Here is a 21020-nt window from a genome sequence, read left to right on the forward strand (position 1 = left end):
ACCCCCAGAGAGCCCAGTTTTGCATTCATATCTAGATCCACTGTACTGTCCTAAGCATTGTGCTACTTTATCCCCAGGGAAATAGAACAGGATAGTAGCTAAGATTCTGGATGCAAATTTCCTGAGATGTCTGGAAAGTCTGTCTCCTCCAAGTCAAGTCACTTAAGTTCTGTAGCCTTTGTTTCCCCATCTATAAATGACGCATCTGCTTCACAGGTCTAGTCTGATGTTTCTGCCTCACCACAGGCCTAGTCAAATGGAAATGTCACAAAGGTGGATGGGTGCAGTATAAGTACTTATAAATGCTAGCCATGACCCCAGTTTTTGCTCTTGAAAACAGAGAAACTGGACTTCCTGTGGGAATTTCACGAGTAACCTGACTGGCAGTGGTATGGAGTCCTCTTTCTGCTCTCCTACTATTTGATGTGTATTTCTATCATGGCACTACATTGTCTTTCAGTTAATTTTTCTCTCTTTGTCATGAGACGAGTGAGCCCTTCTTGAGGAAAGGACTATATCTTGCATATTTTGGAATTTAATGCACCTAGCATGTCAGGCCCAAAACATGCTCTTAATAAATAAATGTTGGTTGATCAGCGAAATGATATGGCTAGAAAAAGCTGTTTTGGAAGTTGCCAAGAATTATTGCTTAATGAGCAGAAATAACTCTCTAAAGTAGAACTTGTCTTTCTGTAGAAAGAGAGGTAAAGGTGAGAGTATAAACGGTATGAGTCACCCTTGTCACATACTGTTCACGATGATGGTGCATTTGTATACAGCAACTATTCTTACAACACACTCTCTAATTCCATACTAAGACTGGTCAGATATTTGCAAAAGCGTTTCCTCTTTTACTTGGCTGCATGCATTTATTTCCCTGGATCCTTGCATCTGTATGGGGCCACATGATCAGTCTTGGCAACAGAATGTGAGTAGATGTGATGTGCGTCACCTCCGAGATAAAGGGGTGAAGAATGTGTGTGTTCTCTCTCCAGCTTCCCATAGTCCTCGGTTACCAGCCAGATGCAGAGCATCTAGGGGACAAGTCTCAGCCCCTAACAGCTGGTGGATCTCCAAGAGGGAAAGGGAAAGTTCCCAAATCATAGAGTGAAGCTGCCTGCCTCCTACCTTGTCTCCCATCTCAACTCAAGTCGGAAATGAACTTGTATTATCTTAGGTCGCTGAGTTTGGAAGTTGTCTATTGCCGCATCTATCCTACTTTACAAACAGGGGAATCTAAGGGTCTCAGCTGGGGGACTGAACATTTATTGGGAAAGGCCTTCCTTTGACAAACCAGGTCACAGATGTTTACATGGATTCTTAAAGGCCTCCGCCCTGCTGGTATGAAACTTAACCCAGTTGCCTGGTCAAAGGAAGCAGCAACCATATGCCTCTCTTTTATCCAACTGCTCTCAATATGAATTTTTTACAGTGCAAAATAGAACAAGGTTAATTTGAATATTTCATTTTTAGAAGTAAAACTAAAAATTTGGGGGAGACAAGACAAAAAATCCCAAAGACCCTAAAGAAAAGACTTTCCAAAGATAATTCCTATGATTTTAAAATTATAGTCTTGCCAGAAAAATGTGGCTGCTGGAGCCTCACTGGGGCTTCTGTGGAGCATAGGCTTTATGAGGTCTGCCCCACAGAAGACCAAAAGCCACATACTGTAAACTGGGTTTGGCTTGGCTCCGTGTCTGTTAGGCCTTATTTATTCTCCCCACCAATTTTACATTACTGAGTGGTAAACTCACCATATTCTGGCTGCTCTTTGGTTTCAAAAGTCCGGTGGCCTGGGGCCGGACGATCCCACCCCCTGGGGGGGTTGAGGAAGTTGCTGTCATCTGAGGTACTGTCGTACTTGTAGTCCTGGTCCCCGCTGTTGGCCCTCGCCAAGGACAAGGACCTCTGCCACCAGGCCTGCCAGTCGGGGGACGGGACTGACCAGCTGGGCTTATTCTCCGGATGCTGACCGTTATCTGCTTCAGAGTCTGGACCGTCGACCACCTCTATGGTGACCTGAAGAATTCAGAACAGGTCAGGGTCAATGTGGCGTCAACCGCCTCCAGGCTATGTGACCCTTGGAAGAAAGTCTGAGAGAGCCAAGGGAAGTGGTGGCTATATCACTCAGGAAAGGAAGCTGAGATGGCATGGTAATAGGGAGGGGAAAACATCCAGGGATGGCCTGAATGAATTCCACAACTGGATGGACTATGACATCAGGCTGGGAGAAAATAAGGCTTTACTGAGGTGTACGACTTGTGTCTAGGTGTTCCCCCAAAGCCTCATGAGATCATAGAGATTTCTTTGGAGATGGCTAAGTCTAGAGTGTGTGACTGATTCGTAGTGCAATGCCAGAATTAAGACTAAAGGTGAGTGATTGCTGGATCAGTCCGCTGATTGGATGGGTACTGTCCTAATCCCAGTAGACTGGATACCATATAAGGGACAAAATAGGTTCTCTACATCTCTCTCTGTGTGTCTTTCTCATAGTTTTTGTTAATCTCTGCCTGCTATGAACTATTCTCCTCTGTGATGCCCCATCTGTCAAGCCACCCTGCCTTGGATTACAGAGTAAAACCTCTACAAACTGTGAACCAAGGAAGCCTTTCCTCCCTTTAACTTTGGGCATTGCGTATTTCATCACAGTAATGAGATAAGTAACTAAGACACACTCTGATTTACTAGTGACTGTGGTTCTGAAAAGACTTCCATTCAAGGAGCATGCATGTACCATATTTCTGAAGTGATACAAGGATAATCATAATAAAACATAACACTATGCATTATGCTAACTCTGTTTTAGAGACTTTTCTAAATGTTCTGCCTAGATGAAATTGTTTAATTTTCATAATAACTTCCTATGCCTGTAGGTGTGTCCTACCTCCCATCAACAGATGGAGTCTGTTTTTCTTCTATTATGGTTTAAATATGAAGTGTTCCCCAAAGTCTCATATACTGAAGGCTTGATCCTCAGTGCAGCAATGCTCAAGAGGTGGAGCCTAGAGAGGTGACTGGGTCATGAGGATTCTGGCCTCACTTGATGGATGAACTGAATGAACAAATCTACTGATTAATTCATAGCTGAAAGGACTTCTTAGGAGGTGAGGTCACATTGGATGAAGCAAGTCACTAGGGATGTGGCTTTGAAGATTACATATGGTCCCTGGCCCCTTCCTCTTCTTGTTTCTTTCCACTTACTTTTGTTCCTGGCTGCCATGAGTTGAACAACTTTCCTCTGTGATAATGTTTTTGCCTCACCACAGGCCTAAAAACAATAGAGCTCCCCCGCCCCAGCCATGGACTGAAACCTCTGAAACCATGAGCCCAAATAAACTCTTATAAGTTGTTGCTCTTAGGTATTTGGTCATAGCAATGGAAAACTGATTAATACATACTCCCTTTCAATCTCTGGCCTTGTAATTCACTTGGTTCAGCTGAATGGGTAGAGTAACACTATGACTGGTCTTAACACTATGACTTGGTCTTTGCAGCTTCTGTTCTTTCCCTTAGAATATTCCTGCTGGTATGTAAGGAAGCCTAGATCACTATCTGTATAGCGATTAATAAAGAGACAGACTATATGGAGGAGAAATGAGGCACTTCACTCAATATCCAGCTACCAAACCCTATAACGGGGGCTATGTTGGGCCATTTGGCCCTTTTGGTCAATTCCAACAACAGATAACTGAGCCAAACTCTCCCTGGTGAAGTTTGCTCAAATTTTGCTCCTGACCCAAGGAGTATGAACAATCCAGTGGTCAGTGCTTTACGCTATTAAGTTTTAGGGTGGTTGCTAAATAGCCTCTTGTAGGCAGGAACACTACAACACATAGATGTACACAACTAATATATAGCAGACATGGAGAGTTTGGCTCCAGAGCCAATGCTCTAATCTGTTTTGCTATACTGTCTCTCAAAAACTAATTAACAGAAGTATAGTCTTTTTGTAATTCTAGCACCTGGGAGGCTGAGGTAGAAGGCTGAGCACTACAAGTTCAAGGCAAGCTTGGGCTACATAAACAAGTTCAAGGCAGCCTGCACTACACAGTGAGGCCCTGTCTAGAAAAAAGAAAGAAAGAAAAAAAGAAATAAAAAAATCAAAAAAAGTATAATCTCTTAACAAGAGACAAAGGGAGCAAAAAGGTCATGGATGCTGGTGGTAGGCTAAATGCTACAGCCTGTATGGAGATGTGACTACAAGGTCTTCAAAAAAACCACTTTTCCCAGCCAGGATTTGCATTCTTGCCACAGTCTAGACCCAGCCCCAGGGTCAGAGAAGATCATCCCGGAGCTGAGGTTAGAACTTGTTCTTTGGATTTATGAAGCCTATGTTTGAAGCCTATCATGGGGCTGGAAGAATGCAGCATCTTGGCTCCAAGAGACAATCAACATAGAGAAGTTTGTTTTAAAAATGTAATAAAAGACTTACTGGGTTCCTTCGGCCATCACATAGCTCTTGCAACATCCCTGGAAGAATTATGTGTAAATGAATCAGAAACACACGCTCCAAGTAATCAGCGCAAGATGTACTGGGCAAACACATTCCCAGTTTTGCCCCAACCTGACATATGAAGAATTTCTGAGGTGCTCTGCCAAGTTACACTAGCACGTGCCCATCCCAGAAACAAACAGCCGCTTCGTTTTGTGGCATGGGGAGGCCTGAGTTCTGCTCACTGGGGCACTTATAGGAAATTCCTCAGCTAGTGATGGTCCTGGTTGTGGTTTCCCAAGGTCCAGACACCTGGTCAAAGTAGTGCCTCCGATGCTAGAGTACACTCACAAACAGAAGGCCAAATGCAGCTTTTTCCTCTGTTAAGGGATGCCAAGAAGGCCACCATGAGCTTTGGTCTAGGCCACCACGATTACTCTAGCCTTGTGGGCATCCTTTGCATATTTATAAATAATTATAGAGCTTTTAAGTAATTTCCAGAAGAAAGGGAAAGGAAGATGAGAAAAACATTGCGTGTATGAAGGCTCTGCTGCTGCTGGAGAGTAGTGGTTATGGGAAGCCACGGGGAGCCCTCAAAGGACAAGTGCAAAAGGTCCACGCAGCTGGGTGGTGCAGAACCAACGAGGGCAGGGACTGGCAATGCTGAGCCTTTCTCTTCTGCAGCCCGCCCCTCCCCTCTCAGCCTGCAGACAAACCGTGCTACAACAATCCCCTGCAAGATTATTAAGGAGCTTGGTAGGGAGAGGCTGCCAGGAGCCAGGCAACTCTGAAATTATGGTAATGAAATCAGTCCCTGGGTAAGAGATAAGGGGGAAAGTGCCCAAGAGTTTTGGTATTCTATTTGCATTCAGACTGGCGTCGAAGAAATTGCTTAAACAAAACTTGCCCTGCAATTTCTCCAACCTGGGAATAAAAACAATTCCATGTTTCAAGCTATTACCATCAATACGATTCTTTTCTCCCAAATTGCTCCTCAGATCCAAACAAAATAGATTTCTTGCCTGGCTGGGCAAGAAGGGGCAAAATAAGAATTTACTCCAAAAACTATATCAGTGACTAAATCTCAACAGCTTAGAGGTTTCTTTTTCCTCTTTAATTCCTAGCCATTGCCCCAAATGAATTATAAAACAATACAAAAAACAAGTCTCAGGATCCACCCTTTTCTACACTTAACAATGTAGAAACTTCATACTGATATCAAAAGAAGAAATCTAACCTTGAACCTGAAATTTCATAGGCATCCAAATAAAAAGACTTAATGAGCGTGATCAATGACTGCTCAAATGGTGGGGATTGGTTTTACATTTCCTGTTGCTTTCATTCTATTTATGTGATTTTTTTTTTTTCATCAAGGAATTGCTTTGTGAAGATGCCTTGAACATTCATCCATGTGAAAGAGCTGAAGGTGTGGATGTTTCCGGGCTAAGTGACTGGAGCTCTCCAGCCTTTCTCATCCACAATGCATACAAGCCAAGCATCTTAGTGTATTTGTTTCTTCTGGGCTTTCCCACACCACAGATCAAGATGGTCATAGGAGGGGAACTCTTTCAAAAGCCCTGATTCCTAGCTTTGTAGATGTTTCTGTCATCTCCATTCCCATTCTCGCCTCAGTCAGCATCAGCACCAAAAGATGTGGGAAGCTAATCACATACCTGTGCTACACACTTCTCATGGATGCTGTCATCCATGCCTCAGAGACAAGCGTACATTAGTATAGTTTTATACTGCACAGGTATACACAGTATATTCATTGGTACCACCACTGTTCTGATTTTATAGACAAGGAAACAGAGGCACAGAGAGGTTAAAGAATACACAGGAGGCTACAGAGCCCAAGTCTGGTTTACTACAAGTGGTGCCAGACCCCTGATGAGGGCCGGTGTGATGCCATCGACCATATTATGGGGAGCAGCTTTCCCATGAGCCTTTGAGAGGTGCAGGTGTGTACCCATGGGTGTGTGGCTCAGTACTTTGGGCAAAGACATTTCTTAGCCCTCATCCAGCCAGATGCACCATTCTAAAAGTATCCTGCAGAAAAGGAAAGAGGAAATCAAGAGTAGAAGTACATATGACATTTGTAGCCCAGGTCAGCTCCTCTGATTACATCAAAAGGCCTGTGGCCACGTGCATAGTTCCCACCAGGGAGGAAAGGTCTTCCTGGACTGTTTTTAAATCCTTATCCATGGAAGAAAAGAAATAAGCGCATTGGTTGAAATAAATTCTAGCCTCACTTTGATCCAGAAAAGAGAATTATTTGGTTATGGGTAGTGACTGTAGTAATGAATAGATGCAGTGAGCCTAATAATGAGTTTATTTTAGGAATTTTTGTCTTTGCTATCTAACCATCAGCTGAAGAACAAAAACCCAACCAAGGATTCTAAAGTTCAAGCCTCGCTTGTTGTTATTCACTTTCCCAAGTGACTTCTTTTTTTAAAACAAAACTCAACTTCTTGTATTGCTTCAAATTCATGGAGATGAAATTCAGTTCAGGAGTTTGAGGCCATTTCTGTTTTGGGCGTTACTGTTTTTGTTTTTTTCCCATTCACTTGCACAGCTGGAGGCCATGCTTAAAATGGAGAGTCTGATTCACTAGACCAGAGGCTGCCTGACATGAGTTTAAAGTGCTCTCCGGAAGCAGATGTTGGGGCTTTTAGAAGGATTTTCTAATCTAAAAGTCAAGAAGCCTGATGGACACCAGCCTGGCAGGAACCGTGCAGTGTCCTTTGGAGAGGCGCTGCCTTTTTTATCGGAGGGACAGAAGACTCAGCCCCAGAGTGTGGGAGGCACCTCAGGAGCTTGAGAAGTGGTGGGGTTCAGAGAAAGGGGTTTCCACTGCTGTTCAGCTGCTCTGGCCCAGCCAGGAGCAAGGGGGGAGGCTGCCAGGGGAGACAGCAGATGAGGCCAGGGGCCCTGGCAGCGGAAGTCTCCATGGGTGCCCCCCTCACCTGTCTTCACTCGACTACCCAGGGAGAGAAGACGCTTTGATGGGCCTGCAGTGACCAGCGAGGATGTCTGCTTGGCTGAATCTGCCCTGTGTCAAACCAGTGAATTTCAACAAAAGAGTAGTGCTCTAAGGAAGGGGTGAGTGCTGCCAGCATGGAAGCCATCACCCTCCTTGGCGCAAGCTCCTCTCATTTTAAAGACCACCAGGGAGTGGGGTTACTCAAGTGCAGTGGGGCATAGGGCTGCAGCAACTGGCACTGTGAGCTCACACATGCGCAGACATAGGGCTGTGGATCCTAGGGGCGGCAGCTGCTCCCTCTCTTCTTAGAACATCTTTTGAAATGACCATTGCTAGCCTTTTGTGATCATCTAGAATCAGCAAGCCAGAAACAAAACTCAATTTTTTTAGAGCCAAGAAATCATTAGATCAGTGTATCCACTGCTCTGTACTGACTTGCAAGGTTAATAGATACAGGGACAATCTAAAGTGAAAAGCAGTAACTCAGCCAGGCAAACAGGAGGTGTCAGCCTAGGCTTTGGGAATATTTGGGTTTAACAGTATCTATGTAAGAGCTGCACCCACTTCAAATACCATCTGCCAATAACCTAGATTTTTGGATCTAGAGGATGCCTTTACTCTTGGCAGTTGCGGTGGTCTTTGGTATCCAAAGGGAAGTCCAGAAAAATATGAGACCTCTGACAGCTGGCTCTGTTCCCCTTCTGCCCTTGTCCTCCAAAGAATCCCTTTCAGAAGTGCCACCCAGAGACGAGCTTTTTGCTCCTGTGCCAAGCGTAGATAAAACACAGTGCAGGCAAAGCACTGGCTGGGACTTCCTGTGTTTTAAGTCTATATCAGCAAGTGGCTTGGAGGCTCAGGGGATTGAAACTATAAGGTTTCCATTCATCACTATCCTCTTGCAACTGCTCATGGGGAAGCTGCATTTTATGCAAGTCCAGGGGCTTTGCCAGACAAACCCTCTCACTGAAGCATCCATGGCCCAGCATGGCCTTCTCATAACTCATCTATGCTTATTCTCTGTTTTCCACCTCACTCTGGTTCTTTCCACACCTGGCAACTTCAATAGCTCCATCCTCCTCCCCCCATCCCACCCCCGAAGTCAGGGATTCCTCACTTCCTGGTTGGCTCCATGACTCAGTTGATTATGATGAACGATGAGCTGTCACCTTGGCTGCTCTGCTGGACTCCTCACGGTCTGTCCCCTGGGCTACAGAAGGTCAACACTTCTTGATTGTCCCCTATCTTTTATTAGGGGAAGTTATCTGGATGTTTTGCTCTGTGGCTCCCAATTTCTTCTGCACCACTGTTCCCTCTTAGCACTTAATTTTCACAAGGGTCAAGTGTGGTCTGGGGAGGGATGGACATTTCTGGACTGATGGATTCGTCTAGGAGGCAGAAAAGGATATGAAAAGTCTGTTCTAAATGTGATTCCTAGCTAGAACTAGGCACCCAGGAACTTCTCAATGTGGAAACAGTGGAAAAGCCTGCAGGCTTCTGGTGTCCCACATCTAGGTGCTTTCCTGAAACTTCATAGCAGGGGTCTTAAATCTATTGCTTTAATAGCTCAGTCCTCATCATTAGCCCCACAGTGACATTCTCTACCTCTAGGTATTTTTTACTGCAGTAGGAACTTAAGATTGTCTGGATGCCTGGCCTGAGCACCCTTGGGGGTGAGGCTGCCTGGTCCTAGAACCATAAAATCTAGAAATGATGAACCACTGTTTCCTGAGGAGGAAACTCTGATAGGGAACTCACTGGAGCAGAGGTGTGGAGATGCAGGCACCTCTTTCCATCAATTGGGATGTCCCGCAATGCAATGTGGACCCACTATACTTTAACAGTGTTCTGTGGCCAGTTCCTGCAGAGGAGATAGGAGAGCAAAAGGAGCAATTTTCTACCCAGTAAGTGTAAGACAAGATTCATCAGAAATATCAACTGGGGGATGTGATGATTTCTGTGCATGAGTCACTGTGACCTCCAAAACATTTCTCACTCTGTAGCATCCACAGAGCTTTACTCTGCTTCTTTTCATCTATTGACATCTGCCCCTCTCGAAAAATAGGGCTCTTATTTCTCCATCTCCAGGACCCCTCTGGCAGTGTCTTAGGCAGTATCTGGAACACTGACACCTATTTCTTGTAACCTAATACAGTGTTTTATACACAGCAGCGCTGTTGATATATTCTAATTGGGTTGTGTTCTCAGTGAAATGTGTCATCCAGCTTGATCTAGAACTGTATCATGAAGAGGAGAGAGAGAGGGAAAGGAAGAAGGAGAGGGAGAGGGAGAGGGAAAGGACAAACTTTGTTAAGGACCTATTGCTCTGAGACCAAATTCAGGAGATTTCAGTCATATAAGCTGACTGGCAAGGCATTTGGGGAAGAGAGAAAAAATAAGGAAAAGTTGTCTTTACAAATGAAAAGAATCAGGAGCAAAACTTAGAAGTATGGAAGCAGGTGTATGAGGACAGCAGCTAGGCCAGGGCGAGATGGCCCAGGAAGCTGCACCCCGCTCTGCCATCAAGGCAAGTGCTGTCTTTGGGGGAGAATTGCAGGGAGGCACGCATAACATTCTCAATGAGGAACCGGCTTCTGGAGAATAGATTAGGGGCTGAGTATTCTTGTGCCTGAGAGCCTGAATTTGAGCCCAACAGTGACTGTTTCCCAGCCACATGACCTTGAATGAACTAAATGGTAGTTTCCAGAGTGCCTGCTGCGTTATTTATGGCATTGGGGGAAAATGACAGGTGCTTTGTGTCCTTCCTGAGGGTGCCTGCGCAATCAAATCAGATGGGAGTATACTTTGTGAAGCAAATGGGCCTGTTCCAGTGCACAGCAGTGTGGTTATTTGCAGCTCCAGGCGCTCTTTTCCACACCTCCATTTCTCTCTGCTTCATCCAATCTCATTTTAGCAGAAAATATTCACCTGTTTCTTAGGAACATCCATTCTCACCTCCCTTCCTTTCATCGGTTATTTTTTTAGTGAGTCACTCACACTTTAGGGCACCTGGAGCTGATCCCCTCCTGAAGGAATCCTGGGGTTGAAGACAAATGAGAGGCCCTGAGAGGAAGCACCTCTCGGAGTGCTTTGCCCAGTTGCATTCACGGGCCAGACGGACCTTTCCCATAGCTACAACATTGCTTCGATTTCAGGGTGCACTATGTGTTTTGTCTCTGAAATCAGGAAGCATTTTCTAACCCTTGTTATGCCACAGGTGTTGTGTTTTCATTTTCTGAGTGCCTTTTAAAATAAAATAACAGTGCACCCCACAACCGGGAGTGCTGTCGAGGAGAAAGCACTATTCTGAAGGCAGTAACAAGATCAGCAGCAGGAATTGTGAAGGATTAAGAAAGAAAGTGAAGGCAGGAAGCAGTTTCCATTGGAATTGATCAGGAAACAAAAGGCAGACTGTTTCATGTCCTTCTACCTTCTGGCTGCCAAAAATTACCTGGATATTTGGATTCTGCCCATTGATATCAGCTTTGGAAAGATCTGGAAAGTTTGGCAAGTCCAGGAGAAAGGATCTGGGGCCATCTCTTTGCAAGGAGGGGTGCCCAGTCTCTGGTGGGAATTGCTGTCTGGGGAAGGGCTGATGTGCAGCTTGGTGATCAAGAGGTGCCCCTGGTACTTCTTTGGAGAGAGGAAAGCTGGTTTCTGATGCGGAGTTACTTTCCAGGTTAAGGTTATTCTAAAACAAACAAGCAAACAAACAAACAAGTTAACTAGAAGGCACAGGATTTAAAAGGCCACACTTAATAGTACATTTAAATCAGGAGGAAGGACAAATCCAGTGGCTGGAGTAAAACTAGCACAGAATTTCCATTTCATTCTGCTAGCATGTGCCCTGGTTTTCTATCTTTTTTTTTTGTCTTTTTCCTTTTTATCGGTATCGGGGTTCGAACTCACGATTGCCTGCTTGCAAGGCAGGCGCTTATGCCGCTGAGCTAAACCTCTAGCCCCTAGTTTTCTATCTTTAAAAAGACAAATAGTCAAGAAACTTCTCTCAGCCTGCTAGCTAGGAATTTTCTGAGAGTTTAATGAGCCACAGACTATTTATGAAGTATCATTGTGCATCAAAACAGAAAGAGCTATTTTGAAAGAGAACAGGTGCCCATTTAAAGCTTGAAGGTGATAGTTTTTTTTTCTTTTGAGACAGTGTCTCATTGTGTAGTTTAGGCTGGCCTTGAGTTTACTATAGCCTCAAACTTGCAGTGATCTTCTTGCCTCAATCTCCTGAGTGCTGGGGTTACAGGCGTGCACCATTCATACCCCGCAGGTTATAATTTCTTTTTCACTCTTTCAAATGAATAACCACCCTGGCTTTAGTTATAGTTCTTGTATCCAGTTTGGTTTCTTTGGCCTTGGAAGTAGAGCAAAAAATCTGGCCAAGATGGATAAAATACTAAAGTAAAATTCTTGACTATATTCATTTATCCATCCAACTTGCTATCCATCCATGTCCAACTATGCATGTATCATGTCCATCTACCGTCCATCTATCCATCCTTCTGTCTATCCATCTGTGTCTACCCTCTTTGTATCACACTATCCATCTTCTGTCAGTTTATCTATCCATCAATCCAATTAACAAATTCCAAAAACATTATAGGTGATAGAACTGTGGGGGACCGGCAGCAGCTGAAAAGATAAGAAGTATGAAATATAAATGACCTTTATTTTGAGAATGCAGGGAGAGACACCCCCGATCCCCTGGGGCGCGGAACCTCCACCCCGGGGTCAGCAATCTCTCCCTGGAACATGTGGAGTGAGGCACATAAGTAGCCTTGATTTGGGGTGGAACCATAGGTAAATTCCTAGGGGTGGGGAAGATAGGAGCTCCTTGGCTTTACTGGCTACAGTGTCCTGTCTGGGCCAAAACTCTTTCAATAGGGTTAGGAGAAACATCAATAAAAACACAAACATGGGACCTATTCTTTTGGAATATACATCTAGCTGGGAGGAATAAACAATAAGTATATACATACATATATATCCACATACCTAAGCAAGCTCAGATTAGAGACTAGTGACTGCCAAGAACAAAAGAAAGAAGAAGATGGTAGAGAAAATATTAGACAGGTGACCTCTCTGGGAAGGTGGCATTTAAGGTAAGATTTGAATAAGAGAGCACCTATAATGATCTGGGGGTTATGTTTCAGTAAAGAAACAAATCATAGTCCTAGTGTTGCAGGCAGCACAGTCAGGTAAATATATAGGCAGTGAGGCAGGGCTAGGTCCTCAGTGGAGCCCGTGCACATACCTGGCAACTGCAGGGAGACAGACACCTCCTGCTGTGGCCCAGGCCTCAAGACAAAGGGTCAAACAAATGAGTCTACATATCATATGTGGTAGTATAAACAAAAATTGTTACAGGCAAAGAGACAATATAGAAACCATTGTTCATTTTTCTGTTAGCTGGTTCTAAATACTCTACAATTCTTTCATCCACTTACATGGTGTTACACTGTCTTGATATGTTTGATGCTATAGCATATGAAGTTATATTCAAATATTTCAAGGAAAAAGACACTATGGTAACTACTATTAAATCGGGTTATTTGGTGGTGAAGCACTAGGTTGCTGAAACTGTCATGCTTTGACCTGTATTGTTATGTTGTTAAGCCCTCTTTTATCTCAACCTCTCCCTTATTCATTAAAAAATTATTTAAATTTTTTTTTGTCTTTTTCATTTTTATCGGTACCAGGGATCAAACTCTCGACTGCCTGCTTGCAAGGCGCTTATGACACTGAGCTAAATCCCCAGCCCCAATTTTTTTTCTTTTTTAAACTAAGGGGGGGGGGGAAACTAGCAGGATATATTATAGTAACCTTCTTGATTTCCTAATAACTTGATTTGATGTCCTGTAATACTCCCACTATCTTGTTTTGACTGATTAGACTCTGTTCCGCTCTGTATGATAGTATTAAGTATCAGAGTATAGGCAACTACTTTGAAGGCAATAAGATTCACTTGATGCCCATTCTGGTTTGACTATTATCTTCTTTTGAAGTTCTGTAAGGTTTACAATGTTTAGGTTTTATTGGACTTGTTCTCTACTGTTTTGTTCAACTTTATAATATCTAATGAGATGGACAATTCTTAAGGAAGCAAGAGGCATTATGGTAACCATTGTTGATAACCTTGTACTCTGTTTTTACATTATGTGCTATGTCTATCCTTGGTTTTGACTGACAGCTTTGTTTTATCATGTTTGATTTTATTCTCTTACAAAAAAAAGTAATAAGATCTATGGGAGCAATAAAACCCAAAATGTGTAAATTTTGTTGTAATAAAGAGAGGGGGGAAAAAAGTGCCCAAAAGGATACAACAGCAAGTGTGTTTAGGTGTGTTAAATAGATGACCATATTAATATTTTTGATTGGATCATTGAACACAACTATTTGCAGTTTCTCTATTTGAATGTTCACTTTGTATGCTTTGATCCTGTGACCTGAATCACCATTTCAAAGATGATAGTGTGTAATCTGTTAACTGGTGATATTTTACTGTTTTTTTTTTCTTTTTGTAGTTCTGTATTACTTGTACCCTTACACTGTTTTGTTTTGTTCTGTTTTTTTTTCTCTTTTTCCTTTTAAATAAAAAAAATTTTTGAATGTAAAAAAAAAAAAGAGTCTACATCCTAAAGGCTGATATTCTAATTAGTTCCCTATCACCCTGGAGTCACTATCCCACCCCTCTAGGGGAAAGGTCATAACTCTAAGAATGCCCACTTCCTAAGTGACTTGCTTTCCCATTTGTCCCTAATGTAATCAATTTTACCTGAACTATTAATCTTATTGGCTAACTCTAGTTATGTCTCACCTTATGCCCATCTGCCTTGTGAGTTCTCAGTCCCCCCACCCCCACTTAAACCCATGGTTTTACTCTATAAAAGTCCCTAGAAAAGACAGTCTTGGGCAACCTGCTGGGGTCCCTTTCTGTCTCTCTCTCAGACAGAAGCTTTCTTTCTCTCAATAAATATATTCTACTCTTCACTCCATTGTTCCTAAAATTCGTCCTTCAGTTTTAGAGAACATGAGCTTGTGGACATAGGAGGTCTAGAGTTTCATTCCCCTATATCACTAGTGTGGTAGGAATTAACATTGCTAATCTGAAAACCCACAAGGCCAGTGAGGCTGGTGCAGAGTGACGGATCTGGAGAACCATGTGAGATAAGGATGAAGCCATGGGGCCAGCTTAAGAAAACTGACAAAAACGCACTCTGCACATTAAAGCATTTATCCTAGAAAGTGCAGAGCTATTTGCTTTTCCCAGCTAGTGAAACATATCTCTGCTTACTTGTCACTGGGGGAAAAGTTTTCTAGGGATTGAAGAGTGTGGAAGTTCCTGGACTTCTTTGCCAACCTATCCTTTCTCCTCCTCCTCTCCTTCTCCCTGGTCCTCTCATTGGAGACTTTCCTTCAGCCTTTCAGGGATGGGATTTTCATGTTTACTGGTGGGAGATGTGGAGATAGAATTTCACCAGCGTTTGGGTCAGTGGTTAATGGTCTTGTTATTCTTGGGCATGTTGGGGGGTTTGGGAATTATATTCCAGCACACTGTTTCCACACACACTCCCTGTCCCTTGACCCCACCAAAGGGGTTACGTCTGGTATCAAAACATTCATGACTGCAAGTCCCCAAGGTCAGGAATGGCCTAACAATGAAACGCACACAGATCATTATGGGAACATTTGAAGGGGTCAAGGAGAGAGCTCAGAGAGTGTGTTTGTTTCCTCTTTAAAACACACAGTGACTGAAAAGAAATCTAACCGATTTTCTTCATGTTTTTGCTTGTCTTTCCTTTTTGCTCAGGAGAGGTGGCCAGGGGCAGTGTCTTTGTTAACCTTTCCAGCCACCTCTCTGCCAAGGCTTTGTCTCCTGGCACATCCTTATATGGGAGTTGCTCTGGCATTCTGAGGCATCGTTTCAATACAACAGAAGCCAAATGGATTATTCTTTGATTGATCCAGAACACATAGAAAGAAAGAGGAGTGTATGCTATGTCTTTCCTCAAATAAGACTTCTCCATCACACTCCAAAGGGAAGATGACTGAATACAATGGTTCTCTTACTTTTGTCTCTGGATATCCAATCCTAAAACCCCCCTACTGGTATTAGGGAGTATAGCTGGATCCAAATGTATTGCTCATGATTTAGGAGTGTGAATTACAGAATGAGCCCAGTATTTGCTTCTTAATAGCTTAGGGATTCTTGCAAGTTGTGACCTAACTTTACTGTAGCAACTGAGAGACCCTGTTAACTGGGTTAAAATTAGAGTTCTTTGCTTACTCCTATAATGTCCTACTACTAAAAGTTGTATATTAGGAGAAGAGTTGGGAAATGTACTTTTTCTGCTATTTAATATTTTTCTTAGATGTCTGAGAAAATAATTATTCAATCTGATTAATTTCTTGGTCTGATTCTTGATTTTTTTAAATAAGAAATCCACCACCACAGTGATCCTGGCTTCATCTTAGAGCAAACCAATCCTTTAAACTCTCTTTGACTCAAAGACTACCCATGAAATGCAGAGTAGATAATAACAGTTCTACACCCTTTGTGCAGGATGGTCAAGATAACTTGAGTTAGGCTGTGCCTACACATTAAAAGGGAAGTGTAGTGTTAGGGCTATTGGCTGGGCAAATCAGGCCACGATGCCTCTGCCGGGAATAGTTAGGGGACCAGGGTTCCAGTATGTTTTGGCCTGAGTTATGCAGGCAATTGTGGCTTTGCTTGATCTCTCCCCAGCCACCCTGCCCCCTGGACACCAGCTCAGTGTTTGCCAAGTAGTTGGAAGATGGGAAGTAATAAAGAAATACTAATCACAGCCTCCAACTCTCTATTACTCTTGTACCTCCTCCAAAGCATAGTTCACTGGATATCTTGCATCCTTGACCCCATACTGTTCAGAAACTGGAAATCCTAGCATAATGGGATGATATCTAAGAATGGGCCCCATACGATGAAACTTCATTTTATTTAATCGATAACAAGATTTGGGAGTAGCCATTGTTTTAGTATACTGGATTTTAAATGTGGGACAGGACAGGACAGAACAGGACAGATTGATCTGCTCACAGCACAGGAAAAGGTCTTCATCTTTTCTCAAAGGGACACACTGCACATCTTCCTTGCAGAATCCTCCCAAAGGTCTGTTTGAGGATATCATTTCATCACTCTGTCACCTAGCTTCTCACCAAGTGACCCACTGAAATTAATCTAACAGCATAAAGATTTTCAGGAAAGGCAGATTACAAAGGAAAGATTTAAACAGTTTGTGTTTTACTTAGATAGACTCTTCTCTGAACACAAATGCTTAAGAATGCCTAGGGATTCACAAAGAAAAGCACCACCAGTCTTGCTGAGGTGCTGTAGAATTCATTGTGCCTGAGTTAAAAGTGAAGTGAGGCAGCCTGCTTGGTTTGGGAAATGTTTCTTTGCTCATCACGTGTCTTGGGTTGATCTTCCACCTACGAGTTGACATTGGCAATGGTGCAGCAGAGCACCAGTAGATATCGCCCCTCCTGTGGGACTAATTTTAGAGCTGTAACTCCCAATGGAAAGGCAATCAGAAGAACTAAATTTACTATGTGATTTATGCACAAGCGCAGCTCACCTGCAGAGGCAAATAATCTAGGGTGGTTAAATTATCCAGCTACTACCTGATGCTCCCCTTTGTGTGGTTTCATTATTTTACAATTTATTCTTATCTAAAATAGGAGTAGTAATAAAAACATCATGCATTTGCAGTCTTATAATTTGTTTTTGATGGTAGTACTATGGTGGACATTGCTTACCCAGTATCTATCCTTTTCTTTTCTTTTCTTTTTTTTTTTTTTACTGGTACCAGGGATCGAACTCACAACCATGAGCTTGCAAGGCAGGCGCTTACACTGCTGAGCTAAATACCTAGCCCCTTCCTTTTCTTCCTTTAATTCAATATTTTTTTTTCAGGTGGGGATGTGGCTTGCTAAAACTACATTTCCCAGGATCTGTTTCATTTAGGGGTGGTCATGTGACACAATTCTGCCCAGTGAGAGGTAAGTAAAAGTGCTGGTTGGAATAGGTGAAAAGGAGGCAGATTCAGCTTTGCCTTTTGCCTTTCTTTCTTGTCTTCTCTTGCATGAAATGCAGATGCAGAGCTGGAGGAGAAATGAGGTGGCTGGCAGTTGAAAGTGCTATGTAAGTATGATTGATGAGAAAGATGGAGGAGCCCAGGACCTGGACAGCGCTGTAGAATTATCATATGTGCCTTGGAATGGCAACCTTAGCATGTCTCTTACCTATCACTGACACCAATGTTAACACTGACAGTGCTGCAACACCAGTAGCAATGTTCAAAATTTAGGGTTATGACAATCAAGAAAAAACCAGGCATGGTGGTATATGCCTTTAATCTCAGCAGTCTGAGATTAAAAAAAAAAAAAAAGAAATAAAGAAAAGAAACCAAGCACAGGAAAACTGTAAGTTTGAGCCCAGCCTGGGCAACTTGGTGACTTAGGGAGATGTTCTCTTAAACACGTATTAAAAAGGAGGGTGTAGCTCAATGTGAAGAGCCTGAATTTAACAGAGAGATGAGAGAGAGAGAGAGAGAGAGGAAGAAGAAGGAGGAGGAGAAAGGGAGGGAGGAGAAGAAAGGAAGGAAGGAGGGACAGAGAGAGAGAGAGAGAGGAAGAAGGAAGAGGAGAAAGGGAGGGAGGAGAAGAAAGGAAGGAAGGAGGGAGACACACACACACACAGAGACAGACAGAGAGAGAGAGAGAGAGAGAGAGAGAGAGAGAGAGAGAGAGAGAGAGAGATTCTTTATACTATTGTATTGGTTGGGTCCTGTGTCTATTTTTATGCTAGTACCATGCTGTTTCAGTTTCTTGTGAATATTATTTGGCCATAAAACATGAAATTTTATCATTTGCTGCAATGTGTATGGAATTGGAGGATATTATATTAGGTGAAAATAATAAAGAACAGGGGCTGTGGATGTAGCCCAGTGGCACAGTGCCTGCTGGGCAAGCATGAGGTCCTGAGTTTTCCCAGTACTGGGAGGAGGAGGAAGAGGAAGGGGAGGAGGAGGAAGGGGAGGAGGGGAGGAGGAGGAGGAGGAAGAAGAAAAAGAGAAGGAGAGGAGACGAAGATGAAGATGAAGAAGCATCCAAGCACAGAAAGATAAAATGCTTTTCTACATGTTCTGTCTACCCACTTGCAGAAGCACGGGAAGGGTATAGAGGCAAGCGCACACAGGGAGGTTAGATGATGAGTACCAGATTAGAGTTGGATAGGAAGAGTTAGTTCTCCCGTTCTGTATCACAGTCGTCCACAGTGATTTATGCTATATATTTTTCAAAATAACTAGAAGAGTCTAAAAATCACCAACACATGCAAATGATAAATGCTTGAGGAGAAAGAATTGCCAATTAACCTATTACATATTGCATACTCGCACTGATTTATCATAGCGTACTACACAAATATGAACAAAAATACGCATTAGTAAAAACAATTTAAAAAGTGAAATCCTTATTTAGCTATTTGACTACGTGTTTAGTTTTCTGATCTTTGTAACTAACCACAGTGCCCAGCTGAGAGAAGCACTGCATCTGATGAGACATGAGGTGGCCCTCACAATAGCAATCAGGCGGTGAGTGCTGTGCTCTGCCGCCAGCTCCCTAATCCACTGCTCCAAGTCTTCATCTCCACCCTCAGCAGATAGGCACAGAACCCTGTCATTGTTTCAGCACCTACACTTTACATCCTGCAAATTTTCTGCTCAGTGTGTAAAATAATATTCTCTTTAAATCATACTAAAATATTATCAGTAAGCTTTAAAGAGTTGTCCTCAGTGGAAGGAACCAGGCTCCTTGCATAAATAGCCAACTCCAGAGCGTGGGCAGGAAGGTAGAGATTAATTTGGGACACCTATGCCAGAGAATGGGGGAGATTTCAGGGATTAACAGGGTTCTTGTGAAAAAACACAGGAAACAACTTGGAAGTCCTGCACTGCTCAGAGACCGGACAATCTGGGAGTTAAAACCAAACACACAAAACAATGCACCCGACTGAGCCATATAGAATCTGTGAAAATCATGAGCCCATAGAATTTCCACGATGATGCTTAGATCAGAGACAAAAAAATAGATAAAGGTATCATCACCACTTGAGGGAGGTATAAGAAAACTCCTTGAAAATTGGTATTAAACAGTAAGATTTTCCTGGGCAGGTAATGTTGAAGCTAAGATCAAAGATCAAGTAAAAATCAAGCAGCTGAGGCATGTGAAGAAGACGGGGGCCAGAGAAGCTAGGTCTGGAGGTTTGTCCTTGTGCTGCAGAGGACTTCTGAGGTGTGACAGGGCCTCAGAGCTGGACAGAGTGACTGGGATGATCAGAACCATTTTGCGATTCTAAGTATGCTCCAGCCCCCGCCAGGTCTCTGCACACCAGCCTTTGTTCTGAGAGCTTTCTATCATACTGTTGCGACTGTTCACTAGGCCATCACTTCCTAGTGGCTTTCTGCAGGTCACTAGGTGATATGCTGAAGCTGTATGGTGCTGGGGTCTCTTCTTCCTCCTTTGCTTTCATCCCCTGGCCCTGAATAGCTCTGGAAGGGCTCTGGCAAGATGCATTGAAAAAGAATATCTCTCATTTGGAGGCTGTGTGCATTTTCTAAGATGATAAACCTAGATAATATAGTCATTTGTTCCCTTCACACTGAGTACATCACTGGCCCAAGATCAAGGGTGTCTCCTGCCTCCACCCACTGCACCATGCAAGCTGCTTACTTGGCTGTCCACATGACCACAGCAGATCACTGCAGCCACATCAGGGGCAGAATGACCAGAGTCCCCACCTGCTTTAGCATAGGCTTGTGACTATGAGGGAGAAGGGATGAGGTTCTTTGGACAACCAAGCCATAGGGCACATTAGTATAATCACCTGGAGGGGGAAACTCAAGGAGGCAAAGGATCCACTTTTGGAGAAATGTGCTAAGTATAGTTGTTCCAGTCTGCAAGTAGCCATCAGCTCTATTGTGTGAACACGAACCAAAGACTTGCTTGACAAAAGCCAGAGCTGACTTGATCTCTTCCTAAGCCTCCAGAAAGGACATAATACTTGTAACAAATTGGGGCTGTCTAGGAGTTCTAGTTCCCTTGCCTTGTTTTGCCCTTCATTCCCCTTCCCTCTCCTTTACCACCTCTCTGGCTCTGTCTGTCTCTCTTTGTGGTACTGGGGATTGAACCCAGGCCTTGCATATGTTAGTCAGGAGATCTACCATCTTAGCTATTATTAGATTTTCTTTTTTAATTTTGAGACAGGATCTTGCTAAGATGCTGAGGCTGGCCTTATGCTTGTGATCCTCTTACCTCAGCCTGCCTAGTGGTGGGGATTATAGGCATGTGTGACCATGCCCCAAAGTGCCTTTTCTTTTTAAGGCTATGGAGACTATTCCCAGATTAACACAAGCAGGCAGACTTCTTGGAGGCAGATTGAATGGCAAATTCCTGGAGGGCAAACAGCAGGTCATATCTGCAGTCTCTGAACCCTGCACCCTCAATTCCACAGGCTCAGGGGCACTCAGTAAGTACCTGCTGATGATAATGATGGCTATG

The 21020-nt window shown here is 43.3% G+C and overlaps 1 protein-coding gene across 2 annotated transcripts in view; it reads right to left on the bottom strand.

The window, feature by feature from the left end:
- Positions 1-21020, bottom strand: part of Ism1 (isthmin 1) — a 68576-nt gene that overhangs the window by 15890 nt on the left and 31666 nt on the right. The window contains exons 2-3 of one of the 2 annotated variants that reach the window (XM_003476549.5): positions 10864-11103; positions 1755-2019 (exon numbers count right to left, since the gene is read on the bottom strand). In XM_003476549.5, the coding sequence (XP_003476597.3) occupies positions 1755-2019; positions 10864-11103 (505 nt within the window). The remainder of the gene's footprint in view (positions 1-1754; positions 2020-10863; positions 11104-21020) is intronic. The other variant, XM_063248688.1, reaches the window with a different exon arrangement.

Source organism: Cavia porcellus, unplaced genomic scaffold (genome assembly GCF_034190915.1).
Source record: "Cavia porcellus strain 051 isolate PalLab524CR breed Dunkin Hartley unplaced genomic scaffold, mCavPor4.1 scaffold_5, whole genome shotgun sequence".
In the NCBI taxonomy this organism is placed as follows: Eukaryota; Metazoa; Chordata; class Mammalia; order Rodentia; family Caviidae; genus Cavia; species Cavia porcellus.